This window comes from Bombina bombina, chromosome 1, assembly GCF_027579735.1.
Source record: "Bombina bombina isolate aBomBom1 chromosome 1, aBomBom1.pri, whole genome shotgun sequence".
NCBI classification, from domain to species: domain Eukaryota; kingdom Metazoa; phylum Chordata; class Amphibia; order Anura; family Bombinatoridae; genus Bombina; species Bombina bombina.
In genome coordinates this window covers 683,944,940-683,969,184 of record NC_069499.1, presented here as the reverse complement: position 1 = coordinate 683,969,184, position 24,245 = coordinate 683,944,940, and the positions used below count along the sequence as shown (strand labels likewise).

Here is a 24,245-nt window from a genome sequence, read left to right as displayed (position 1 = left end):
GCAAGACTCGTAATACCAGCGGGCATTAAAAAGCAGTGTTGGGACCTCTTAACACTGCTTTTTAAACCTAACGCACAACTCGTAATCTAGCCATATGTTTTTATGCAATTAAAAAAGCTGTCCAGTTTACTTCTGTTAGCAAATTTTCTCTATTCTCTTGGTATCCTTTGTGGAAGAGTAAACCAAGGTGGGCTTATATAAGCTCAGGAGCATGCCTATATCTTTAGTACTCTGTAGCAGCAGTTTTTGGAACAATGTTTCTAGAAATTTTACACCGCTACCATAGAGTACTAAAGACACAAGCATGCTCCTGAGTCTACCTAGGTTTCCTCTTCACCTTTTGTTCATTGTAATTCTATGTACTTGATAGCTAATGCTATGGCACGAGGGTTCTGCTTAAAGGAATATAAAACCCAAACATTTTCTTTCATTATTTATATATAGAACAAAATTTTAAACAACTTTACAGTTAGCTTCTATTATCTAGTTTGCTTCATTCTCTTGTTATCTTTTTTTGTAAGAAGCAGCAATGCAAACACATTGGGTGAGCCAATAAGATGAGGCATATATTTGCAGCCACCAATCAGCAGCTCCTGAGCCTACCTAGTTATCCTATTCAACAAATAATACCAAGAAAACAAAACAAATTAGACAATGAAAGTAAATTGGAAAGTTGTTTAAAATCACATGTTCTACCCGAATCATGAAAGAAAGAAAAAATTTGGGTTTCATGTCCCTATATTGAAATCTGAAAAATTAGTAGAATGCATGATACATTCTTAAAGAATTTAACACCTATTTATTTTTACCGTAGAGTCCTAGTTTCGTAGATAAAGGAAAACATTTTAACAGCTCACATGTGAAAGCATCATATTATTCCTCGTCCAGTGACGAGGTTGGCAGCAGTGATGATGACGTTAAAAACAAAAGGTAGGTTTTATCTTTGACAATATATTTTTAAGAAAAACAAAACATTCAATGTCAGTCAGACTGAGAAAGTCCTATATGTTCATGAGTTAAGAAGCAGCGGTCCGCACAATCCTATTCTAGCTGATTAACACCTCCCGCTAGCGGCAGATTGGCCGCAAATCTGCAGGAGGTGGTATTGCACACGCAGTTCACTAGAACTGCTTGTGCAATGCTGAATATGGACAGCTTAGGCTCTCCGCATTCAGTGATGTCTGACGGACATAATACAGCGTATCATTTCCGTCAGACTTTAATAAATTGACCCCATATTATCTAATTTGCTTCATTCTCTTTGTTGAAAAGCATATCTAAATAGGCTCAGTAGCTGCTGATTGGTGGCTGCACATAGATACCTCATGTGATTTGCTTGCCCATGTGCATTGCTATTTTGTCAACAAAGGTTTTTTAAAGAATGAAGTAAATTAGATATGAGAAGTTAATTGGAATGTTGTTTAAAATTGTATTCTCTATCTGATCATGAAAGAAATATTTTGGACTTCATGTCCCTTTAAGCATAGCTAAAGTCTGTCAGTCATTAAACAGAGGTAGTTGACTTACTGTTATAGGGAGTTGAATATCCACCATCTTTTAAGTCCATTTGACAAAGCCAAACTATAGTGTGAAAGTTGAGGATTTCAAGTCTGTTTCTGCTGATTTGTTATATTTAGAAACCTGATTGTAGCAAGTTTCAGGTGAAAATATTTAATAGGTAAGCCAAAAAAATTGAAGGCAGTTTAAATTACGAAACAAATTTAAAAAGTCCCTAATGGGTGCACTCACACGTGATATGGCACTATATGTATGAATAGTGCAAATAGGCAGGCAAAAACCTGCAGCAGAATTCCTCCTTAGAATTGAGAGTCTCTAATATCCAGCTACAGGCAATCAGGAGAAATCCGACAGCCACTTTCCACAAACAGTATGCAGCAACTTGATAAAAGTACTAAAAACTTTAACAAAACTTCTGGGTACAGCTGATCTGTTAAAAACATGCTACGCATTTCACAGCTCAAAGACAAGTTGTTTCATCAGGCATGATAATAGAGTTAAAAAGTATGCTTTTTATCTACTTCATCATATCCAGACGTTACCATGGTTATGATTATGGTTTACATAAACATTTGAAACTTGCAACTATCTTAAATCATGATCAAATAGAAAGAAGAATGAAAATTAAACTAAAAACAATGCAGTCACATGACCACAGTAAAAATAAGTTCTTATTGATAGAGCTTTGCACATGTGACTGAAATAACATCATCTTAAGTGTCTGTGAAACCCCTAAGCATATATATATATATATATATATAAAACCTAAGAGAAGCATTGGCCTCTATTTATCAAGGTCTGTCGGACCTGATCCGACAGTGCGGAACAGGTCCGACAGACCTCGCTGAATACGGCGAGCCATACGCTTCTGGTGCAACGCCGCCCCCTGCAGACTCGCGGCCAATAGGCCGCCAGCAGGAGGGTGTGAATCAACCCGATCGTACTCAATCGGGTTGATTTCCGGCGATGTCTGTCCGCCTGTTTATAGCAGGTGGACAGGTTATGGAGCAGCGGTCTTTGTGACCGCTGCTTCATAACTGCTGTTTTCTGCAGGCTCGCCAGAAACACGGGGCATCAAGCTCCATTCGGAGCTTGATAAATATGCCCCATAGTATCTTAATGAAAATATAATATAGAAAGAAAAGAAAGAAAGCAGAAGTAAAGAAAGCCCCAAGCTAAAGTAAAAGCGAATCAGAGAAGTAGTATAACTTAAATGTGTCACAATCCCATAACTGTTTGGAAAAATATGCTGCTGGTTTCTGCAATGATCATGTCCTGAACCAAGCCTCCAGGTTAAAAAGAAAAAGAAAAGGTCTGTGAGGCATTCTGCTAAGAAGGGCTGTGTGGGGATTCGAACCTGTGACTCTGTGGTTACTATTCCTGTTTGCTTGCAAGTCAGTTTGCTTGTGTGTTGAGCCACAGCCAGTTCTAGTAATATCAAGGAACTTAAAAGATCTGATAAATATCTATTTGCCTTACTTGTTATTACACCTGTGCAACACACAGGTGTTCACAATTCTTTAATTAATCAGAACCAACCCTGTGCAAAACCTCCCTATTTAAGGATGGCTTTTAGTCTGCATTAGTGTCTTCACATTGGACCTGTTTTGTCAAGTCAGAACCTGTTTCCTGTACTTCTTTGGAGAAAGATTTCACCTTTGCACCTGTTTACAAGGTATTACCAGTAGAAAGCCTTTACCTTTAAACCTGTTACCAATCTACAAGTTTGTTTCCTGCTTTATGCAATTCCTGCACTCAGCTATTGCCAGGAGAAAGACTTCACCTTTGCACCTGTTTACAAGGTATTACCAGGAGAAAGCCTTTACCTTTAAACCTGTTACCAATCTACAAGTTTGTTTCCTGCTTTATGCAATTCCTGCACTCGGCTATTGCCAAGAGAAAGACTTCACCTTTGCACCTGTTTACAAGGTATTACCAGGAGAAAGCCTTTTCCTTTAAACCTGTTACCAGTTCACAAGTTTGTATCCTGCCATGTGCAATTCCTGCACTGAGCTATAACCAGGAGAAAGCCTTTACCTTTAAACCGGTTACCAGTTCACAAGTTTGTTTTCTGCCTTGTGCAATTTCTGCACTCGGCTATAACCAGGAGAAAGCCTTTACCTGTAAACCTGTTACCAGTTCACAAGTTTGTATCCTGCCTTGTGCAATTCCTGCACTCAGCTGTAACCAGGAGAAAGACTTTACCTTTAAACCTGTTACCAGTTCACAAGTTTGTTTACTGCCTTGTGCAATTCCTGCACTCAGCTATAACCAGGAGAAAGACTTTACCTTTAAACCTGTTACCAGTTCACAAGTTTGTATCCTGCCTTGTGCAATTCCTGCACTCAGCTATAACCAGGAGAAAGACTTTACCTTTAAACCTGTTACCAGTTCACAAGTTTGTATCCTGCCTTGTGCAATTCCTGCACTCAGCTATAACCAGGAGAAAGACTTTACCTTTAAACCTGTTACCAGTTCACAAGTTTGTTTCCTGCCTTGTGCAATTCCTGCACTCAGATATAACCAGGAGAAAGACTTTACCTTTAAACCTGTTACCAGTTCACAAGTTTGTTTCCTGCCTTGTGCAATTCCTGCACTCAGCTATAACCAGGAGAAAGACTTTACCTTTAAACCTGTTACCAGTTCACAAGTCTGTTTCCTGCCTTGTGCAATTCCTGCACTCAGCAATTACCAGGAGAAAGACTTTACCTATAAACCTGTTACCAGTTTACAAGTTGTTTTCTGCCTTGTGGAAATCTTACATTTCAGTTATTACCAGGAGAAAGACTTTCCTTTTTGAATCTGCACCTCTGCTTACTTTGTTTATTTTCACTCCTGCCGTATGTGGTCTTAACATACCTGAGTAGCATATTTAAAGATTCTGCAAGTATTTGCTTAATCAAAGTATTTTGTTGTTTAAATAAATTTGTTATCATTTTCAATCAGTATGGCTTCTACTAATCTTCCTTTAAAGCAACTGTTCCAGACAATGAGGCTCTCACATAATATCCTGAGACTCAACATGACAGAATGTGAAGACCTTAAAAGAGAGCCCTCTGGGATTATTGCTGTATTGGATTCAGTGTTAAAGTTTATTAAGGACATACTCATTAACTTTATGGAGCTGGTGGAAATGTTATCTCTCCCAACCGAAACCTTGTCTTAAGTTACCTCCCAAACAAGGAAAGGTTTTAAAGAACCCTTAACAGAAGAGGAGAAAATTCGGTGAAGACAACTTAACCTCTGTTTCTATTGTGGGGGACCTGGTCACCGCATCACAGGGTGTCCAGTAAGACCTCCTAGAGGATCAAGTCGAGATACAGCCAAGTTTAAAATGGACTATGATGTTAAGGGAAAAAATTATACTTCAACTAGCAAACTGTATGATACCCCTGGAGATGACCCAGCTATGGAGAATACATCTATTCTACAAAGAACCGTTTCTAACACGCTTCAAGAAATGGTACCTGATTTGAAACAGATGATCATTGGGAGTACAACTCCAACTACATCCATTACCCATACCACTGCGTCTGTTTCTGCATCAACCACATTGGGGAACAAGTTTGTATCCTGCCTTGTGCAATTCCTGCACTCAGCTATAACCAGGAGAAAGACTTTACCTTTACACCTGTTACCAGTTCACAAGTTTGTATCCTGCCTTGTGCAATTCCTGCACTCAGCTGTAACCAGGAGAAAGACTTTACCTTTAAACCTGTTACCAGTTCACAAGTTTGTTTCCTGCCCTGTGCAATTCCTGCACTCAGCTATTGCCAGGAGAAAGACTTCACCTTTGCACCTGTTTACAAGGTATTACCAGGAGAAAGCCTTTACCTTTAAACCTGTTACCAGTTCACAAGTTTGTATCCTGCCTTGTGCAATTCCTGCACTCAGCTATAACCAAGAGAAAGCCTTTACCTTTAAACCTGTTACCAGTTCACAAGTTTGTTTCCTGCCTTGTGCAATTCCTGCACTCAGCTATAACCAGGAGAAAGCCTTTACCTTTAAACCTGTTACCAGTTCACAAGTTTGTTTCCTGCCTTGTGCAATTCCTGCACTCAGCTATAACCAGGAGAAAGACTTTACCTTTAAACCTGTTACCAGTTCACAAGTTTGTATCCTGCCTTGTGCAATTCCTGCACTCAGCTGTAACCAGGAGAAAGACTTTACCTTTAAACCTGTTACCAGTTCACAAGTTTGTTTCCTGCCTTATGCAATTCCTGCACTCAGCAATTACCAGGAGAAAGACTTTACCTATAAACCTGTTACCAATTTACAAGTTGTTTTCTGCCTTGTGCAAATCTTACATTTCAGTTATTACCAGGAGTAAGACTTTCCTTTTTGAATCTGCACCTCTGCTTACTTTGTTTATTTTCACTCCTGCCGTATGTGGTCTTAACATACCTGAGTAGCATACTTAAAGATTCTGCAAGTATTTGCTTAATCAAAGTATTTTGTTGTTTAAATAAATTTCTTATCATTTTCAATCAGTATGGCTTCTACTAATCTTCCTTTAAAGCAACTGTTCCAGACAATGAGGCTCTCACATGATATCCTGAGACACAACATGACAGATCAGAAACTTTACACAGCTAACTCCCTATCAGCAGGATTTCAGTCTAGATAACAACACACATATATTCAGAGTGCACCTTTAGAACCTGTGATGCGAAGGTCATTTAAGGTCCCTAGCCAGTATTATTTCATTCTAGATGTCAATACACAGTAATACAGAGTCCACCTTTAGAATCGGTGGAGATCACGTGACTGCTTCTATCCAATAGTATCTGTTATTACTAGTAAATCCACCTTTTAGAATTTGTAGCTGTTTTATAATGCAAACACAAGCAGCATATTTTTCCAAACAGTTTGCTGTGGTGGGTTATGTCGGTTTAGGTGTACATAGGTATATTTATTAGGCTTGGTGCTATATATTTAAAAGGGATCATTTACTCTACATCGCAAATGTCGGTGCTAATGCTGCTTGGAATATTTCGCCAGTATTACCACCCATTGCGTTGTATAGTAAAATGTCGGCACTTTTGAATATTTCCCCGGCATTCTGGACACCGCATCGGATGCCTTTTGAATATATCGCAGCACTTAAGATCATCTGGGGATTAGTAACGAGAAGCAAATGAGAGGAGAAAAAAGATTTTGTAACAAAAATAATATGGCACAGTAGCAATAAGAAACATTAACGAAAAAAGTTGACTGTGAATTTTTGAATACAACTAAACCTAATCTTAACCCATGTTTTTATACAGGGTGAAAAAATCCATTTAAATATTTGACTGCTAAATGTATAAACATTATTTTTTATGCCCTTTATCCTTTAATATTGTTTTTTTTTTCTCTATCTATTGTTCACATTTTAGGCCAGATTATGAGGACCATTTATCAAACACCGAACGAAGCTTGTGGGCCTGTGTTTCTGGCGAGTCTTCAGACTCGCCAGAAACACAAGTTATGGATCAGCGGTCTAAAGATCGCTGCTCCATAATCCTATCCACCTGCTCTGATGAGGCGGACAGACATCACCGGAATTAAACCCGATCGAGTACGATCTGGTTGATTGACACCCCCTGCTGGCGGCCGATTGGCCGCGAGTCTGCAGGGGGCGGGGTTGCACCAGCAGCTCAGAAGATACGGACAGTGTATTGATCCCCGCATTCAGCAATGTCTGTTGGACCTGATCCGCACTGTCAGATCAGGTCCGACAGACATTTGATAAATAGGCCTCTATGTGTGCAACGCTAACAGTTATGCTATCGCGTGTGTTTGTGCGCATCGGGTTTTCCGCTTGTATTACAAATTGAAAGCAAATGTGATTGCTTGAGCCCAATCGCAATTTACACTAGAATGATTACTATGGGACCGATTTATCTGATAAAAAGCACTATCTGATAAACAAATAGTAAAAAAAATATTGCACAAAAAAGGGCTCAGGTATTAGAAGAAAAAAAAAAGCAGGCAAAGGGCTCTAACATTGAGATATATACTGTACATATACATCTCTAAAGATGTATGTGTGTATATATATATATATATATATATATAAATATATGTGTGTGTACATATGTATTTATATGTGTATATATGTATTTAAAGACATATATACACATATAAACACATAAATACATACAGGGAGTGCAGAATTATTAGGCAAGTTGTATTTTTGAGGATTAATTTTATTATTGAACAACCATGTTCTCAATGAACCCAAAAAACTCATTAATATCAAAGCTGAATAGTTTTGGAAGTAGTTTTTAGTTTGTTTTTAGTTATAGCTATTTTAGGGGGATATCTGTGTGTGCAGGTGACTATTACTGTGCATAATTATTAGGCAACTTAACAAAAAACAAATATATACCCATTTCAATTATTTATTTTTACCAGTGAAACCAATATAACATCTCAACATTCACAAATATACATTTCTGACATTCAAATACAAAACAAAAACAAATCAGTGACCAATATAGCCACCTTTCTTTGCAAGGACACTCAAAAGCCTGCCATCCATGGATTCTGTCAGTGTTTTGATCTGTTCACCATCAACATTGCGTGCAGCAGCAACCACAGCCTCCCAGACACTGTTCAGAGAGGTGTACTGTTTTCCCTCCTTGTAAATCTCACATTTGATGATGGACCACAGGTTCTCAATGGGGTTCAGATCAGGTGAACAAGGAGGCCATGTCATTAGATTTTCTTCTTTTATACCCTTTCTTGCCAGCCACGCTGTGGAGTACTTGGACGCGTGTGATGGAGCATTGTCCTGCATGAAAATCATGTTTTTCTTGAAGGATGCAGACTTCTTCCTGTACCACTGCTTGAAGAAGGTGTCTTCCAGAAACTGGCAGTAGGACTGGGAGTTGAGCTTGACTCCATCCTCAACCCGAAAAGGCCCCACAAGCTCATCTTTGATGATACCAGCCCAAACCAATACTCCACCTCCACCTTGCTGGCGTCTGAGTCGGACTGGAGCTCTCTGCCCTTTACCAATCCAGCCACGGGCCCATCCATCTGGCCCATCAAGACTCACTCTCATTTCATCAGTCCATAAAACCTTAGAAAAATCAGTCTTGAGATATTTCTTGGCCCAGTCTTGACTTTTCAGCTTGTGTGTCTTGTTCAGTGGTGGTAGTCTTTCAGCCTTTCTTACCTTGGCCATGTCTCTGAGTATTGCACACCTTGTGCTTTTGGGCACTCCAGTGATGTTGCAGCTCTGAAATATGGCCAAACTGGTGGCAAGTGGCATCTTGGCAGCTGCACGCTTGACTTTTCTCAGTTCATGGGCAGTTATTTTGCACCTTGGTTTTTCCACACGCTTCTTGCGACCCTGTTGACTATTTTGAATGAAACGCTTGATTGTTCGATGATCACGCTTCAGAAGCTTTACAATTTTAAGAGTGCTGCATCCCTCTGCAAGATATCTCACTATTTTTTACTTTTCTGAGCCTGTCAAGTCCTTCTTTTGACCCATTTTGCCAAAGGAAAGGAAGTTGCCTAATAATTATGCACACCTGATATAGGGTGTTGATGTCATTAGACCACACCCCTTCTCATTACAGAGATGCACATCACCTAATATGCTTAATTGGTAGTAGGCTTTCGAGCCTATACAGCTTGGAGTAAGACAACATGCATAAAAAGGATGATGTGGTCAAAATACTCATTTGCCTAATAATTCTGCACTCCCTGTATGTATACATATATAGACATATATAGAAGTGCATTGGAGCCCTTTGCAGTTCAATAGAAGAAAACATGTAAAAACAAATTTATGCAATATTAATTTTTAATAAAGGTTTTTTAACTTTGTATTTACTGTAAATATTTCACATTCCAATGTTCTGCACATAGCAGAATATGTTCTATGTATTTATAAATAGATATTCCTATATATAGCTGTATATATATATATATATATATATATATATATATATATATATAGGTATACATATACTGTATATTGTACCAAAATTTTTTTATATATATAAGTATGTATTTAAGAATAAATAAAATATATTATTTTATGTGAAGAACATTAAAATGTGAAATATTCATATTTTCATGTTGGGTTAGCACACATGAGAATATGCATTCGAGTTTGGGCAAGTTGGGTGTTTTTTTTTTTCACTTTTTTTGATTCATTGACTTTGGCTTTTTGCACTCGTCGAGTTAGCGCACGAGAGATAACAGTTTACTTTCAACTCATAATATGAACTCAAGCCGACACACGCAAAAAGTGGGGACATTAAATAACGCTCCACTTGTAATCTGGTACTATATTAGATATTATATTCAGTTCAGTATCATGGCTTATATTAGTTGCAAGTCCCCTTTAAAGGAAATTCCTTCTTGAGTAAAAATTAATATAAAACTGGTTCACACAACAGTCATAGGGGTCAATTTATCATATGTCGGGCAGACATAATCCGCCCGACATCGCAAAATGCAGACAACATACGCTGTCAGCATTTAACATTGCACAAGCATTTCTTGTGAAATGCTTGTGCCATGCCACCCCTTGCACATTCAAGGCCAATCTGCTGCTAGCAGGGGGTATCAGTCATCCTGATCATATCGGATTGGGATGATTGCAGTCAGACACCTAAAAGGTGGCGGAGAAGTTAAGGAGTAGCGATCTTACGAAAACCAGCCGGAAACTTCGGGGGTAGAAAGCAGCATCCGCTGCTTATTAAATCTACCCCATTGTTTTTACATATCTTGTCTTTTCAAGCAGTGTCTAACTCACCCTAGAAAATGTTGTCCTATGATTTATTTTCAAATGCTCATTAATGTCTATATTTACATCTTCTGACATAAACATTAGCAATATGCATTTGTTTTTGGAGAAATGCCCATTTGTCAAGAAAATCAGATTTTCGTTTCTTTTTAACAAAATGAAAATCCAAATGAATGTAATGAAAATGAAAGAAAATGAAACAAATCTGACAATCATCAGTAATCATTTGTTTACTTTTAAAAGGGTTAATACTTACCTTAGTGCACTCCCAATGCTCTCCAGAGAACTTTTCACCTGTAGATTTAAAACATTTACATTCATTTTAACAAAAACTAATGTAAATATTTAACGGAAATTCAGTATTCGTTTAGTTTTAAACTAATCGAATACCAAATATTGCAGCCACAGAATATTTGGGGAAACAAATTTCTATGAATATTCGGAACAAAAATTTTGTCCAAAATGACATTTTCTTGGCTGCACATCTCTAATAAACATAGTCTACTAAGATCATTTTCCAGAGAGCATCTGTCACCTATTTCATTTAAAAATAAATTACATGTGAAGTGGTTGATAGATCTTTTAACAAAATATATTTTTCATCCTGCTGATCATTAATACTTTTGTTCTATTTACAGGCAGCCAATGAGTAACGGTTTGGGTAATGTCTCTCGGCCAAGACTTCCAGATGGAATTAAAGAAAAATCTCAAAGTCATGAAGATAAGGTAGTTCAATTTTGAAAACAAAATTTACTTAAAGGGACAGTCAACACCAGAATTTTTGTTATTTAAAAAGATAGATAATCCCTTTATTACTCATTCCCCAGTTGTGCATAACAAACACAGTTATAATAATACACATTTTACCTCTGTAATTACCTTGTATCTAAGCTTTTGCAGACTGCCCCCTTATTTCAGTTCATTTGACAGACTTGCATTTTAGCCAATCAGTGCTCACTCCTCGGTAAATTCACATGCATGAGCTCAATGTTATCCATGTGAAACACATGAACTAATGCCCTCTAGTGGTGAAAAACTGTCAAAATGCCTTTAGATTAGAGGCGGCCTTCAAGGTTTAAGAAATTAGCATATGAAACACCTAGGTTTAGTTTTTTAACTAAGAATACCAAGAGAACAAAGCAAAATTGGTGATAAGCGTCAAATGGAAAGTTGTTTAAAATGACATGCCCTATTTAAATCATAAAATATTTTTTTGGACTTGAATGTCCCTCTAAAGGACATTAAACTACTGTGTAATTGTGCTTTACCCATGCTCCCTATTGAGAATAAAAAAGAAAATTGTGACCCTGAAAATGCTGCAAATCAAATAGCTGGTTTAGGCAACATACAGCATTTTGGAAACTGGGGGCCCGATCCGATAAAAATTGCCGCCCGCAAAAGCTGGCGATGCCAATATTTGCGCTGGTTTGGTATCCTATATACGGCGTAACTTTGAAGTTACGTGCGTATATTTCTGGCGTCGCCCGTAGTTTTTTGGGCCATAGACAGGTATACCAAACCAGCGCAGTTTGGTATCCAATATACAGAGAAATCTTACTCCATTTTCACCTCGCCACAAAAAGCAGCTGTAAGAAGCCTTACGCTGTCTATTGGAGCCCCGTAACTCCCTAAACTACGTGCTAAATAAACCTAACACCTAACGCATGCGCAATGTCTATCTACCTGTCAACTGCGATCCCCCGCTGCAATCCCTAATAAAGTTATTAACCCCTAATCTAATCCCCCTATTCCGCCGCCAGCTATATTAATATTATTAACCCCTAATCTAATATCCCTAAAGTAATAAGCTCTATTACCAGCCCTTAAAAGGGCCTTTTGCGGGGCTTTGCCCCAAAGTAAACAGCTCTTTTGCCCTATAACCTGCCCTCCCTACACCGCCACCACCTATATTAATAGTATTAACCCCTAATGTAAGCCCCTTACACGGCCGCCATCTATATTAAAATTATGAACCAATCAGCCAATCGGATTGAACTTGAATCTGATTGGCTGATTCAATCAGCCAATCAGATTTTTCTACCTTAATTCCGATTGGCTGATAGAATCCTATCAGCCAATCGGAATTCGACGGACGCCATCTTGGATGACGTCATTTAAAGGTACCTCATTCGTCGTTCAGTTGTCGGCCAGGATGGATGCTCCGCGTCAGAGGAGCGAAGTAAGAAGATTGAAGATGCCGCTTGATGGAAGATGCTGCCGGATGGAAGAAGACTTTGCTGCAGCTTGGATAAAGACATCGCCGGGATGAAGACTTCTTCTTTGCCAATTGGATAAAGACATCGCCCGGATCGGATGAGGAGTTCGGCCTGGTTGGGTGAAGACAAGGTAGGGAGATCTTCAGGGGGGTAGTGTTAGGTTTTTTTAAGGGGGGGTTTGGGTGGATTTTGAATAGGGGTATGTGGATGGTGGGTTGTAATGTTGGGGGGGGGTTGTGTTCTTTTTTTTACAGGCAAAAGAGCTGTTAACTTGGGGTAAATACCCCGCAAAAAAGCCCTTTTAAGGGCTGGTAAGGTAAAAGAGCTTTGAACTTGTTTAATTTAGAATAGGGTAGGGCATTTTTTTATTTTGGGGGTTTATTATTTTATTAGGGGGCTTAGAATAGGTGTAATTAGCTTAAAAATCTTGTAATCTTTTTTTTATTTTTTGTAATTTAGTGTTTTTTTTTTTTTTTTTGTAATTTAGTTTAGTTTATTTAATTGTATTTTTAGATAGATATTTGTAGTTTATTTAATTTATTGATAGTGTAGGTGTATTTGTAGCTTAGGTTAGGATTTATTTTACAGGTAATTGGGTAATTATTTTAACTAGGTAGCTATTAAATAGTTATTAACTATTTAATAGCTATTATACCTAGTTAAAATAATTAACAATTTACCTGTAAAATAAATATAAACCCTAAGATAGCTACAATGTAATTATTAATTATATTGTAGCTATCTTAGGGTTTATTTTATAGGTAAGTATTTAGATTTAAATAGGAATATTTTTGTTTATAATATTAATATTAGATTTATTTTAATAAGAGTTTAGTTAGGGATGTTAGAGTTAGATAGGGTTATTATACTTAATATATATATAATATAATAACGATATTAACTATATTAACCATAATATAATTAGGGTTAATATAGTTAATATATATAATATAATAATTATATTAACTATATTAACCCTAATATAATTAGGGTTAATATAGTTAATATAGCTGGCGGCGGTGTAGGGGGATTAGATTAAGGGTTAATGTGTTTAATATAGCTGGCGGTGGTGTAGGGGGATTAGATTAGGGGTTAATAATTTTAAAATAGATGGCGGCGGGGTAGGGGCTCACTTTAGGGGATAGGTAAGGTAGATGGCGGCGGTGTTAGGGGCTCACTTTAGGGGGTTATAGATTTAATATAGCTGGCGGCGGTTTAGGGGTTAATAACTTTATTAGGTTGCGGCGGGGTTTGGGAGCGGCGGTTTAGGGGTTAATACATTTTTTATTGTTAGGATAGTGAGGGGGGATAGCGGATAGAGGGTTAGACGTGTCAGGCTATGTTTAGGAGGCGTGTTAGACAGTGCGGGTGATTTCATACTTTAGTCAGGTTTTGTAGGCGCCGGCAGTTTCTAACGTGGCGCAAGTCACTGGCGACGCCAGAAATTTGTACTTGCGCAGATTTCTGGACATCGCTGGTTTATCCGATTTACGGCACTTTAGCATCTGACGGCGCCGTATATTGGATAGCTCGAGTAGCGAGCTGAAACTGCGGGCGACGCGGGTTCCCTCGCTTGCGCCGCAAACTACGCCGTATATCGGATCGCGCCCCTGGAATAATTTTTTTGCTTTTTTAGGGAGTGTGGGGCAAAGGCAAAGCACAATTTTCACACAAATGCAAGAGGCTTTTAAAGTCCCTTTAAATACATATGAGCATATATTCCTCTGAAATATACAAAAGATTGAATTCACAGTCTTACTTACAAAAACAAAGAGACTATTGCAACAAAGTAAGTTCAGTATAGTTGAACATTAGAGATAATTATATATCCTAAAATAAAGATAATTGGTTATTTTAGTATTTCAATGCCTAACTTGTTTTTTCGAATAAACTTACAAAACCCGTCATTTTATGTAATTTATGTGCATTGAAAACATAAAAAATGTTACAATTGGTCAGGTTTTAAAAGTTATGCTATGAAATATAAGTAAACAATAATACATTTAAAACATTAATAAACATTTGTTTCTAAATAACTGTAAAAAATGTTAGACCCAATCAGCTATTTTTCCCATGTTTTTTTTTTTAATTTTACGTGATTAGAATAGTATTTTTCCTTCTACATATGCTGAAGAGATTTTAAAAGTAATTTTTTTTTTCTAGCCCACAAAAGCTTGTCTTACACAAAGTATAGCAAAAATGTATTATTTTTTTTCAAGGGTTGAAAAAAATCTAGTTGAAATAATTTCATTCCAATAGGATGGGAAGAATTTACAATGGCATCTGAATAGTCATGAAGTAATGAGTTGACAGCTGTCAGGATGTTTATAGACACCAGGAAGCATAAAAGTAACAGAATATTCTGAAACGATTGTTTTGTCACTGCAGTAAATATAGTTGAGATGCTTTACAAGAATAGTTATTACAATAAACCACACCATTTTACGTGCTAGATTTTCCAATTTATGATTGTGTTATTCTGAGTGCCACTGGGAGGCACCAATTGTTAATGTATGTTCTTCAAAAAGGGCTATAAAGACATCTTTGCTAGATTTCCTGGTCAAAAGGAAATAATTTAAAGGGATATTAAACCCAAATTTTTTTCTTTCATGATTCAGATAGAACATACAATTTTAAACAACTTTCCAATTCACTTCTTTTATCAAATTGGCTTTATTCTGTTAGTATCCTTTATAGAAGTAGCAGAAAAGCACTACTGGGAGCTAGCTGAACACATCAGGTGAACCAATGTCAAGAGGCATATATGTGCAGTCACCAATCAGCAGCTAGCTCCCAGGAATGCATTACTGTTCCTGAACCTACCTAGGTATGCTTTTCAACAAAGGGAGAAAAGCAAATTAGATAATAGACGTAAATAGGAAAGTTGTTTAAACTGCACTGAATCATGAGACTTTCATTTTTACTTTATTGTCCCTTTTAAAAAAAGTTGCTTTGCATGCTTGTGTGTTGATAAATCTTTATTTTTTTTTTAATGTTTTTTATAATTATAAATAATATAGAAGTCAAAATTAAACTTTCATGTTTAAGATTAAAAAAAAAAATACTTCTATTAGCAAATGTACCTCTTCAATTTGGTATCATTTGTTAAAATAGCTGCTGTCTATGAAAGCATACTGAGAGCATACTGAGCTCGACTCAGGAGTGTTCATGTGTCTTGGGCACTATATGTATAAAACTGTTACTTCAAATGTTGTTGCAAACGCAGCTGCCTTATAGTGCTATAGATAATAAAAGTGTAGACTCACATGTCCCTTTAATTAATATGGTTACTCCAATGCTTCAGGATTCATTTATCCACCTTGCATAGAGAATTCATAGATATTGACCCAGGGTCAGATTTACTGTGCTGGCAACACAGGATGTCTCCTTTAAAGTGGTTATTTCCTATTACCATCAAAGTCATGTATGTTTGCCTAATATACAAACATTCCTAAGCTGTGTTAATGGTTGACTGTTCCAGGCAGCCATGTATAAGGAATCCCTCCCTGCACTGGCCAACTGCTTTAGCCATTGTTGTATTTTGGGGGGGGGGGGGTTGTGCTGTTCTAGGGACTGGTAAAAAATGCTTCCCCATAGTCAACAGTTGTTGCTTATATTTGCATTATTTATTTGTCACAACTGAAGTCCTGCAAAACACACAAGGTTCTTGCATCCTCTCTAGACAATCAGGGATCATTGATGCACAATCTAACTAATAAATAAAACATTTGGAGGGCTTAGGAGTGGGATGGCATCATGCCATAGAACTACTCCAAACATGATAATAAAATATCACTTAAATCCTGCTGCCCTAGGCACTGGCCAAGCTAGCCGAGGCTTAAATAGTCCCTTGGCATTAACTAAAACAAAGACATACCCATCTATGAAGCTATAAACCTTCATCAATCAATCAAAGAATGACCATTGTACATTGGAATCCAAAGGACTAATTATAAAATTTTACCCAGAATATTACTGTTGTTCCTAAACTAATTGTACCTATTTATTTTCTTCTTATACTTCCCCATACTACTAGGAAAATGAATTTAACTTTCAGTGAAAGTGCTTTTAATACCACATTATGTTTGGGGAACTGAATGAGCCAATATCAAATTCAATTTTGTTCAAGATCTTGTCTCATACAATGGGCTTTAAAAATTGCATTTAAATGACTCGTATCACATATGAGTTAATTGTGTAATTTACCAGCCTGCAATTCATGCTGATTAATGTATTTGTAAAAGCTGTGGTAATGTAGCCATAACATTTAGTACATAATAAAATCTTGTTTATCAGTTCATATATATTGAGATTTTTATTTTAATAATGTGAACTATAAATGCGTTTGATCTAGCAATATATAAAATACATACAAAACATTGCCTATAGGGAAAATACTCTCAGTGCAATGTTTACAGACAATGGCCTAGAAATAATAAAACTAGTATTTGAAACAAATATTTCACTAAAAAAATAAAATCTCACCTCAGCATATAAATTTATAAATTGCGCAATTAAAGAACCTTGTGCCCAAACCTTGTCATTTCCATGAGTTGTGAGGGAATCTTGTTTGTAATTAAAGGAATAGTGTCAAGCTCATAACTGTTCACCTCTAGGTTCATAGAACAAGCTACACTGTGAATGATTCTGGTATTAGGAAAACTCCTTCAAAATACTATAGGAAAAATTTATTAATATAGAAAAACAGCCTTTGTAAAGTAGCCCACTCAAATATATGCAACAAAGGGAAAGTAATTGTAGTTTTTTTGCATTGTGAGATGTGACCACAGGGCTACATATAAGGGCAAGCCTTTATGAGAAATCTCAACCATGCTCCCAGAAAAACCCACAAACATGCCCCTTGTTTGTGTCTATGAGGTCTCCGAGATACTTTTTGCTATATCCAGCGAGTCTACTTTTCTTTAACAAAACAGACATGTATATACAGTATATTACATTTGCATACATTTACCATGTATCAACAGTGTTTCTGAGGTTGTTGTGGCTGTAATTTAACCACTTAGCAACAAGTTCTCTTTTCATGTGTTCATTGGTCACTTAAAGGGACAGTAAAGTTATAATTAGACATGATTAATGAATTTGAGCACAAAGTGCTACTGTGAGCTTGCGGTAGCATTAACCAGTCACTTGTAATGGCTGGTTATTTTACGTGCGCCCATAAACTGGCAAATTTGCCCCATTATGGTTGCACATTAAATTAGCGCACCACTTGTAATCTAGCCCTTAGTCTTTAACCAATGTATGTCATTTTGTATCATGCACACACAAGTACTAATATGTTGCCATACATCACTGTGTTAAAAATAGTAAAGTGTTTAAAAGTGAATAAAAAATGGCAAATCTTGTACCGAACTACATATGTGGCGTTGTTTAATTCTTTGTTGTGGTGAGCAGCCTTTAATAATGCACTTTTGTAGATGAGGTAGTGTAAGACAGATGTATGATTTTAATTTATGAAACTACTTTAGCATCAATGGGCAGACACAGAAATGTTTCCGGCTGAGGTGAAAAAAGTTCTGATTATATCTACCTAAGAATTTCAAGAATATCTGTATTAGAAAAAAGTTTATGCTGAAGCCTAATTAATTTTACACTTTTAGATAAAATAATGAGCAGACTACAAAGGGCTTTTAGTTTCCTTTCTCCTTTGTATTAAAGAAGTGTAAGAGATATGCCAATTGAATCATGAGTGTTTTGGCAAGTGTGTGGGCATATTTATAACAGGATGAGGCACAGATTCATTATCGACCCAATTTGCGACCTATAGAGAATTTAGAGACCTAAGTGTAGGCTTTGATTTATTTACAATGTGCCACTAGGAATAAGCTGATTAAAATGTTAACCCACCTATTCACCACCTATTCCCTATGATACTGCCTTTTTAACTTGTTCCTCACACTTCTCAGCACAATAACCTATATTTACTTAAAAATACATACATTCCTCAATACAATTTAAGGTCATTTGTGCTGGTCATCCAAGTAAAAGATAGCAAGAAATGTCAATTTTTTTACTTACCAGGCCAGAAAGTTTCCCTATATTTGCCCAATAGTCATACTCTAAAACAAGAATGCAATTGGGCTAAAAGAGGCTTCTCCTAGATGGTGACTCACCATAAAACAAGTTACTGGTAGAGCTCTTCTCTTTCTTTATACACAAGAATGCATTGTCAATATGCTTTTCTCAGTACCAAACTATCTCCTCACTGAAACATGTCCCCAATGGGCTACCGACCCCTTGTTAAGTTTTTCTAATGTGTTCTATTTTTTTTACAATTTTGCTCTATGCAGGGGGACACCTCTATTGTTCAGCTAGCATGCCTATGCTATCTAGATGTTGTGCCCTCTGACCTTTATTAATATATTGGTTGGGAGAGTGGGAGACAAGGAGGAGATTTCATCCTATTGAATTCTACATGAATTTTCATAACCATATAAAAGGGATACTCTAGAGTTTTCTCATGTATGCTGAGCTGCTCACACCTCAGTAGTTTTTTTCACATATGTAAATGCATATTGTTCTAAAAATGTTAACACATAAAATAGATAAGACACACTCAGAGGGAAACATTAAAACAATGTAAAGAATGAAAGTAAAATAATAATAATTTTAAAAATAATAAAATACATTTTAAAAAAGCTTTTTTTAGAAAGCACCAAAAGTATCAAGGCCTCCAATGCTTACAACTACCCATAGATAACACACTCTCATTAGACTGGCTCTAGATTGGCCCATTTCAATCAGAAACCAAGTCTTGCAGTTATATACCCACACCAGTCTTTAGGCCAAAACACATGGCCTGTAAGAACCTCTTTAACCCTTCTCTTATTATCACCAGGCTGTCTGCTGTTTCTATTTGAGAGAATTATATCATGTGTTAGGTCTTGCAGTGGTGTCAGCATTGGGCTTGGCTGCCACACTGACTGACAGCCAGGCAGAAATGTGACAGCCAGAGAGAACATCATCAATATCTTTTTCACCCCACAAGAGCACAGCAGTGATGTCTTTGTATGCACACACCTCCTGCAAGGTCTCCCCTACCTCACATGTCATTACAGAGCATATACCATGCATGCTTACCCCTTTCTAAGCTATTAAAGTCTATGTAAAAGAAAATTGCACCACTTCATATTCTTCAAGCCCGTAAACATGTCATAATCTCTTGATTCCTTTTGCTTGAACACATAATAATTGGTCATGTTCACTTATATTGATTCAGCTACATGGAAGACAATAATGGTATCCTCACCTGTCTGTGGCCCTAAAGAGCCATTTTTGAACACTCTTACTCTGCATGGAATTTCTGCCCTAAACTAAAAAAATACAGCCCGCCCGCTCTGATATATGAATCTCTTTGCTTGCTTGAGGTCCAGGCCCATTTGGGGGATAACATATTTTAATCACAAAATAATTTGTTTTTAAAGTTAAAAACAAATTTATGTGAAATTACTAATAGAAAATCTTTCACTATATATTTTTGTTACTGCAGTTTCCTACAAAAAAACAGGATAAAATGATGGTAACCGTTTCCCTTTGTATAAACAGATCCGGAATGTTAGCGATAATTTAGATGGAGTTTAATTTATCAGATGCAATGAAGATACACTTTGACTTACTTTTTAATGTTGCACTGAACTTTAAATACCTCTAACGCTCATGGAATACTCCTCTATCAGACCAGTAGTCTTGTTATCCCGGCGTCGAGCCGGTATGATAGGGAATTTTACAGAGCAGAGATAGTGAGATGAGGAAGGCGGCACTCACCACAGGCAGGACAGTCCCCAGCGGCAACAGCAGAGCAGTCCAAGGATGAACCATTAGAATGGTCAGGCAGGCAGGGTTTGACAACAGCAAAGCAGTCCAAGGATAAACCACTAGAATGGTCAGGCAGGCAGGGTTTGGCAACAGTAAAGCAATCCAAGGATAAACCACTAGAATGGTCAGGCAGGCAGGGTTTGGCAACAGTAAAGCAGTCCTGCAGATTGAAAGTTAAGGCAGGTAGAGTAGTCAGGCAGGCAGGTTCAGTAACGGTATTTAGGCACTTATAAAGAACGATCTGTCACACCCAGGAGTACACAAAGTAACACCTATACTTGGGCAGTGACAGATCGTTTGTGGCAAGTTTAAATAGGCAAAGGATTTGCGCCACTGAGGTCTGACCAGCATCAGGAGCATGCAGCGATGACGTCAGCGCCGCACACATCTGAGCAGACACTGCCCCTGACAACGAGCAGGGAAGGAGACGCTGCGCCCCTAGCAATGTCTAGAGCAGCGCGGCATGACAAAACCCTGTGCTCCGGCCGCCCTCCCACTCCAAAAGTATATATATTTTTTTGTGTACTAACGGTTTGAACTGTTCTCCAATCGATGCTCTAGCCACAAAAAAAGATTGTTTGAGTGCCGTATGGCTAGAGCGCCGATTGGAGAACAGTTCTAACCGTTAGCTCACAAAAAAAATTATTTTATAGTGGGCAGCCGGATTCAGCTCTACATTAAAAAGTATGTTATAGCGCATCTTCATTACAGCTGTTGAATGAAATTCCATCTAAAATATTAACATTCCGGATCTGTTTATAAAAAAAGGGAAAGTTTGCCATCACTTTAAGCATTGCAGACTGCACAAAAAACTGTTACTTGCTACAGTACATAAATCACTTTACTGACTTTCTTCTGTGGCACAGTTAACTTTTTTTGCAAAATGACAGATTTATCTAACTGAGCGCTGATGGACTCTGACTAGTTTATATTTCAATCTGCTGCATTCTGTACTAACAGGCAGCTGAAAAGCAAAGTTGTACGAGTAGCCAAGGACTCTGGGGCTCCTACAATCAAAATGATCTTCTTCCTGATCTCTTACAGCAGAGCCATCCTTCAGAGACTTCAATGAATCAGCACAAAAGTCCACAAAAATGTCACAGACCTTTGAACACATCTTTAAATGATCAGGTGAAATCATTATGTTTTATACCCAATTCTACTCATCTTACAAAAAAAAAATCCAGAGAAAGAGCAATAGCTTGTCTGTGCGTTTGGTCACCTTTCAACCTTTCTCTAATCTGTTTCCTCACAACACTATTTCTAGAGCAGAGACTGTCACTGTGCTGTGAAATGTTACCTGGCGCAATCAATCCCTCTGAATGAAATAACAAACTGCGGAGACAATGTGGTGCATTAAACTGAAAGAACAAAATATAAATATGCATAGCTTGTATGGAATCAGCTACAGAGTATAATAATTCTACCTACTTAGACACATTTGCAGATAATTAAAAAGACGCAAACGTAATTTTCTTAATTTACAAAACAGGCCATTTTAAAGGGATATGAAACTCATTTTTTTTTTTCTTTCATGGTTCAGATATAGAGCATGCATTTTTAAGCATTTTTTTTTTATTTACTCCTATTATCAATTTTTCTTTGTTCTCTTGGTATCCACCAATCAGCAAGCACTACCCAGGATGCTGAACCAAAAATAGGACAGCTATTAAGCTTACATTCCTGCCTTTTCAAATAAAGATATCACAAGAACAAAGACAAATTTATAATAGGAGTAAATTAGAAAGTTGCTTAAAATCGCATGCTCTATCTGAATCATGAAAGAAAACATTTGGGTTTCATATTTAAAATGTATTACTATTATCTGGTTTTTTTTTTTGTAAAACGTATTCTCCTAAACTGAGAAACAAAAATGTTTTTATACTTGCAAATCACTGTCCACCAATAAGGCAGTGAGAGATTTGCCTGTCAATCAATCACTAAGCAATCAGTATTTGAGGAACAGATGCTACAAAATTATAATAAACACTTTAACATAAAGGGACATGATAAGTTTTTTTTTCTCTATTGCAGCTAAAGAGAATGTTACAAAATGTTATTCAGTGTGTGGTTTTCAGGTAAAATGTTTTTTCCTGTATTGAAAAAAACAACTTTTGTTATGTGTGTGTGTGTGTGTGGGGGGGGGGAGTATCTCCTGATGATTTCACTTTAAATTGTTTGAACTTTATGTGCCATTATCAGGAAAAAGAAAATTTGCAACATGTTTATCTGCATTTGCATTGCATTTGTGATAGATTTGTGTATTATGCCTTCAGCATTTTTTTATGCAAAATATTGTTAACGTTTAAATAGTGCTCTTACATAGGTACCATTGATTTTGTTTAAAGATTACAGCCCCATTAAATAAAGTGAATCTTAACATTTTACAGAAAACTAAAATAATCATTTTGTCAGTTTCTTTTCTACTTCATACCTTGTTTTCTGTTTTGTCTCTATCTTTTTGTGGTGTTCTGAATGTAGCTTTATGTCTGTCTTATGCACTTTTACTGCATAAGCTTCTAGCATATGTGCTGCACCACCCACCCTTTAATTCAGTTAAAAGAATAGAATAACTTATAAGGCCAGTCTAGTCAACAAAATTAAATACATAGTAGAAGTACCACTCAGGACCCGCAAAGCACTGCAGGTCCTGAGAGGAAGCTGTCACTTTCCAATCAGCAGGGCACGGACAGTTTCCTCTTGGGACAAGCAGTGCTCTTTAGGTCCCCGGCAGTACTTCTAATATGTGTTTAACGTCTTTGCAGGGTTAAATATATAGAGGTGCAGGGTCACTAAAATTCTTAAAATGACATGCTCTAACAAATTATACTATGTCCTTTTTTGACAAATAGAGCCCTTTGAGTATTGAATAGTTACTATATAGTAACAGATAATTATTTACTAAAGGGATATAAAACCTAAAAAATGTATATTGTGATTCAGACAGAAAATATAATTTTTAAAAAGCTTCCAATTTACTTCTATTATCAAATTTGCTTAGTTCCCATGAGATTCTGTGTTGAAGAGATACCTAGGTAGGCATCTGGAGCACTGCATGGCAGGAAATAGTGCTGCCATATAGTGCTCTTGCAAATGGATAACATTCTTGCAAAACTGCTACCATATAGTGCTCCAGAAATGGGCCGGCTCCTAAGCATACATCCCTGCTTTTCAACAAAAGATACCAAGAGAACGAAGAAAAACTGATAACAGATGTAAATTAGAAAGATGTTTAAAATCTCATGCTGTACCTGAATCATGAAAGAAAAAAATGTGGGTTGCATATCCCTTTAATGCATTTATTGCCATATTACTCACATTTGCTTTATTTGCTCTAAAACATCAAATAGAACCATGAATTATTTTGTGCAATGGCTATTTTTATGTATTTTTTGACATTTCATGTAATGTTGATTTACCCTTACTGAGATATAAGCATTTTACTTATGGGATTTATAGGGGGAGCTCTGATCAAACTTAAAGTTGCAGTAACTTTCAGTCATAATATTTGTTCCTGAATATACATAATAAAATATTAGTCTTAGCATCAAGAGTGTAGGCTGAAGGTTGAATTTAGTTATAGATTTTAGCTTAAGTCTTACAAGGACATGAAACTCAAAATTTTTATTTTATGATTCCAATAGAGAACACAATTTTAGACAACTTTCCAATTTACTTCAATTATCAAAGTTGCTTTGTTATTTTAGTATCCTTCTTGATGCGGCAATAATGCACTACTGTAAGCTAGCTAAACACATTGCACTACTGGGAACTAGCTAAAACATTGCACTACTGGGAGATAGCTAAACACATTGAGTCAATGACAAGAGGCTTATATGTGTAGCCACCAATCAGCAGCTCTCAGTGCATGGCAGCTCCTGAACCTATCTAGGTATGCTTTTCAATAAAGGATACCAAGGGAA

The 24,245-nt window shown here is 36.9% G+C and overlaps 1 protein-coding gene across 1 annotated transcript in view; it reads left to right on the top strand.

The window, feature by feature from the left end:
- NRK (Nik related kinase) overlaps window positions 1-24,245 on the top strand; it is a 575,538-nt gene that overhangs the window by 396,424 nt on the left and 154,869 nt on the right. The window contains exons 21-23 of the mRNA XM_053699167.1: window positions 815-930; window positions 10,909-10,996; window positions 21,283-21,453. Of these exons, the coding sequence (XP_053555142.1) occupies window positions 815-930; window positions 10,909-10,996; window positions 21,283-21,453 (375 nt within the window). The remainder of the gene's footprint in view (window positions 1-814; window positions 931-10,908; window positions 10,997-21,282; window positions 21,454-24,245) is intronic.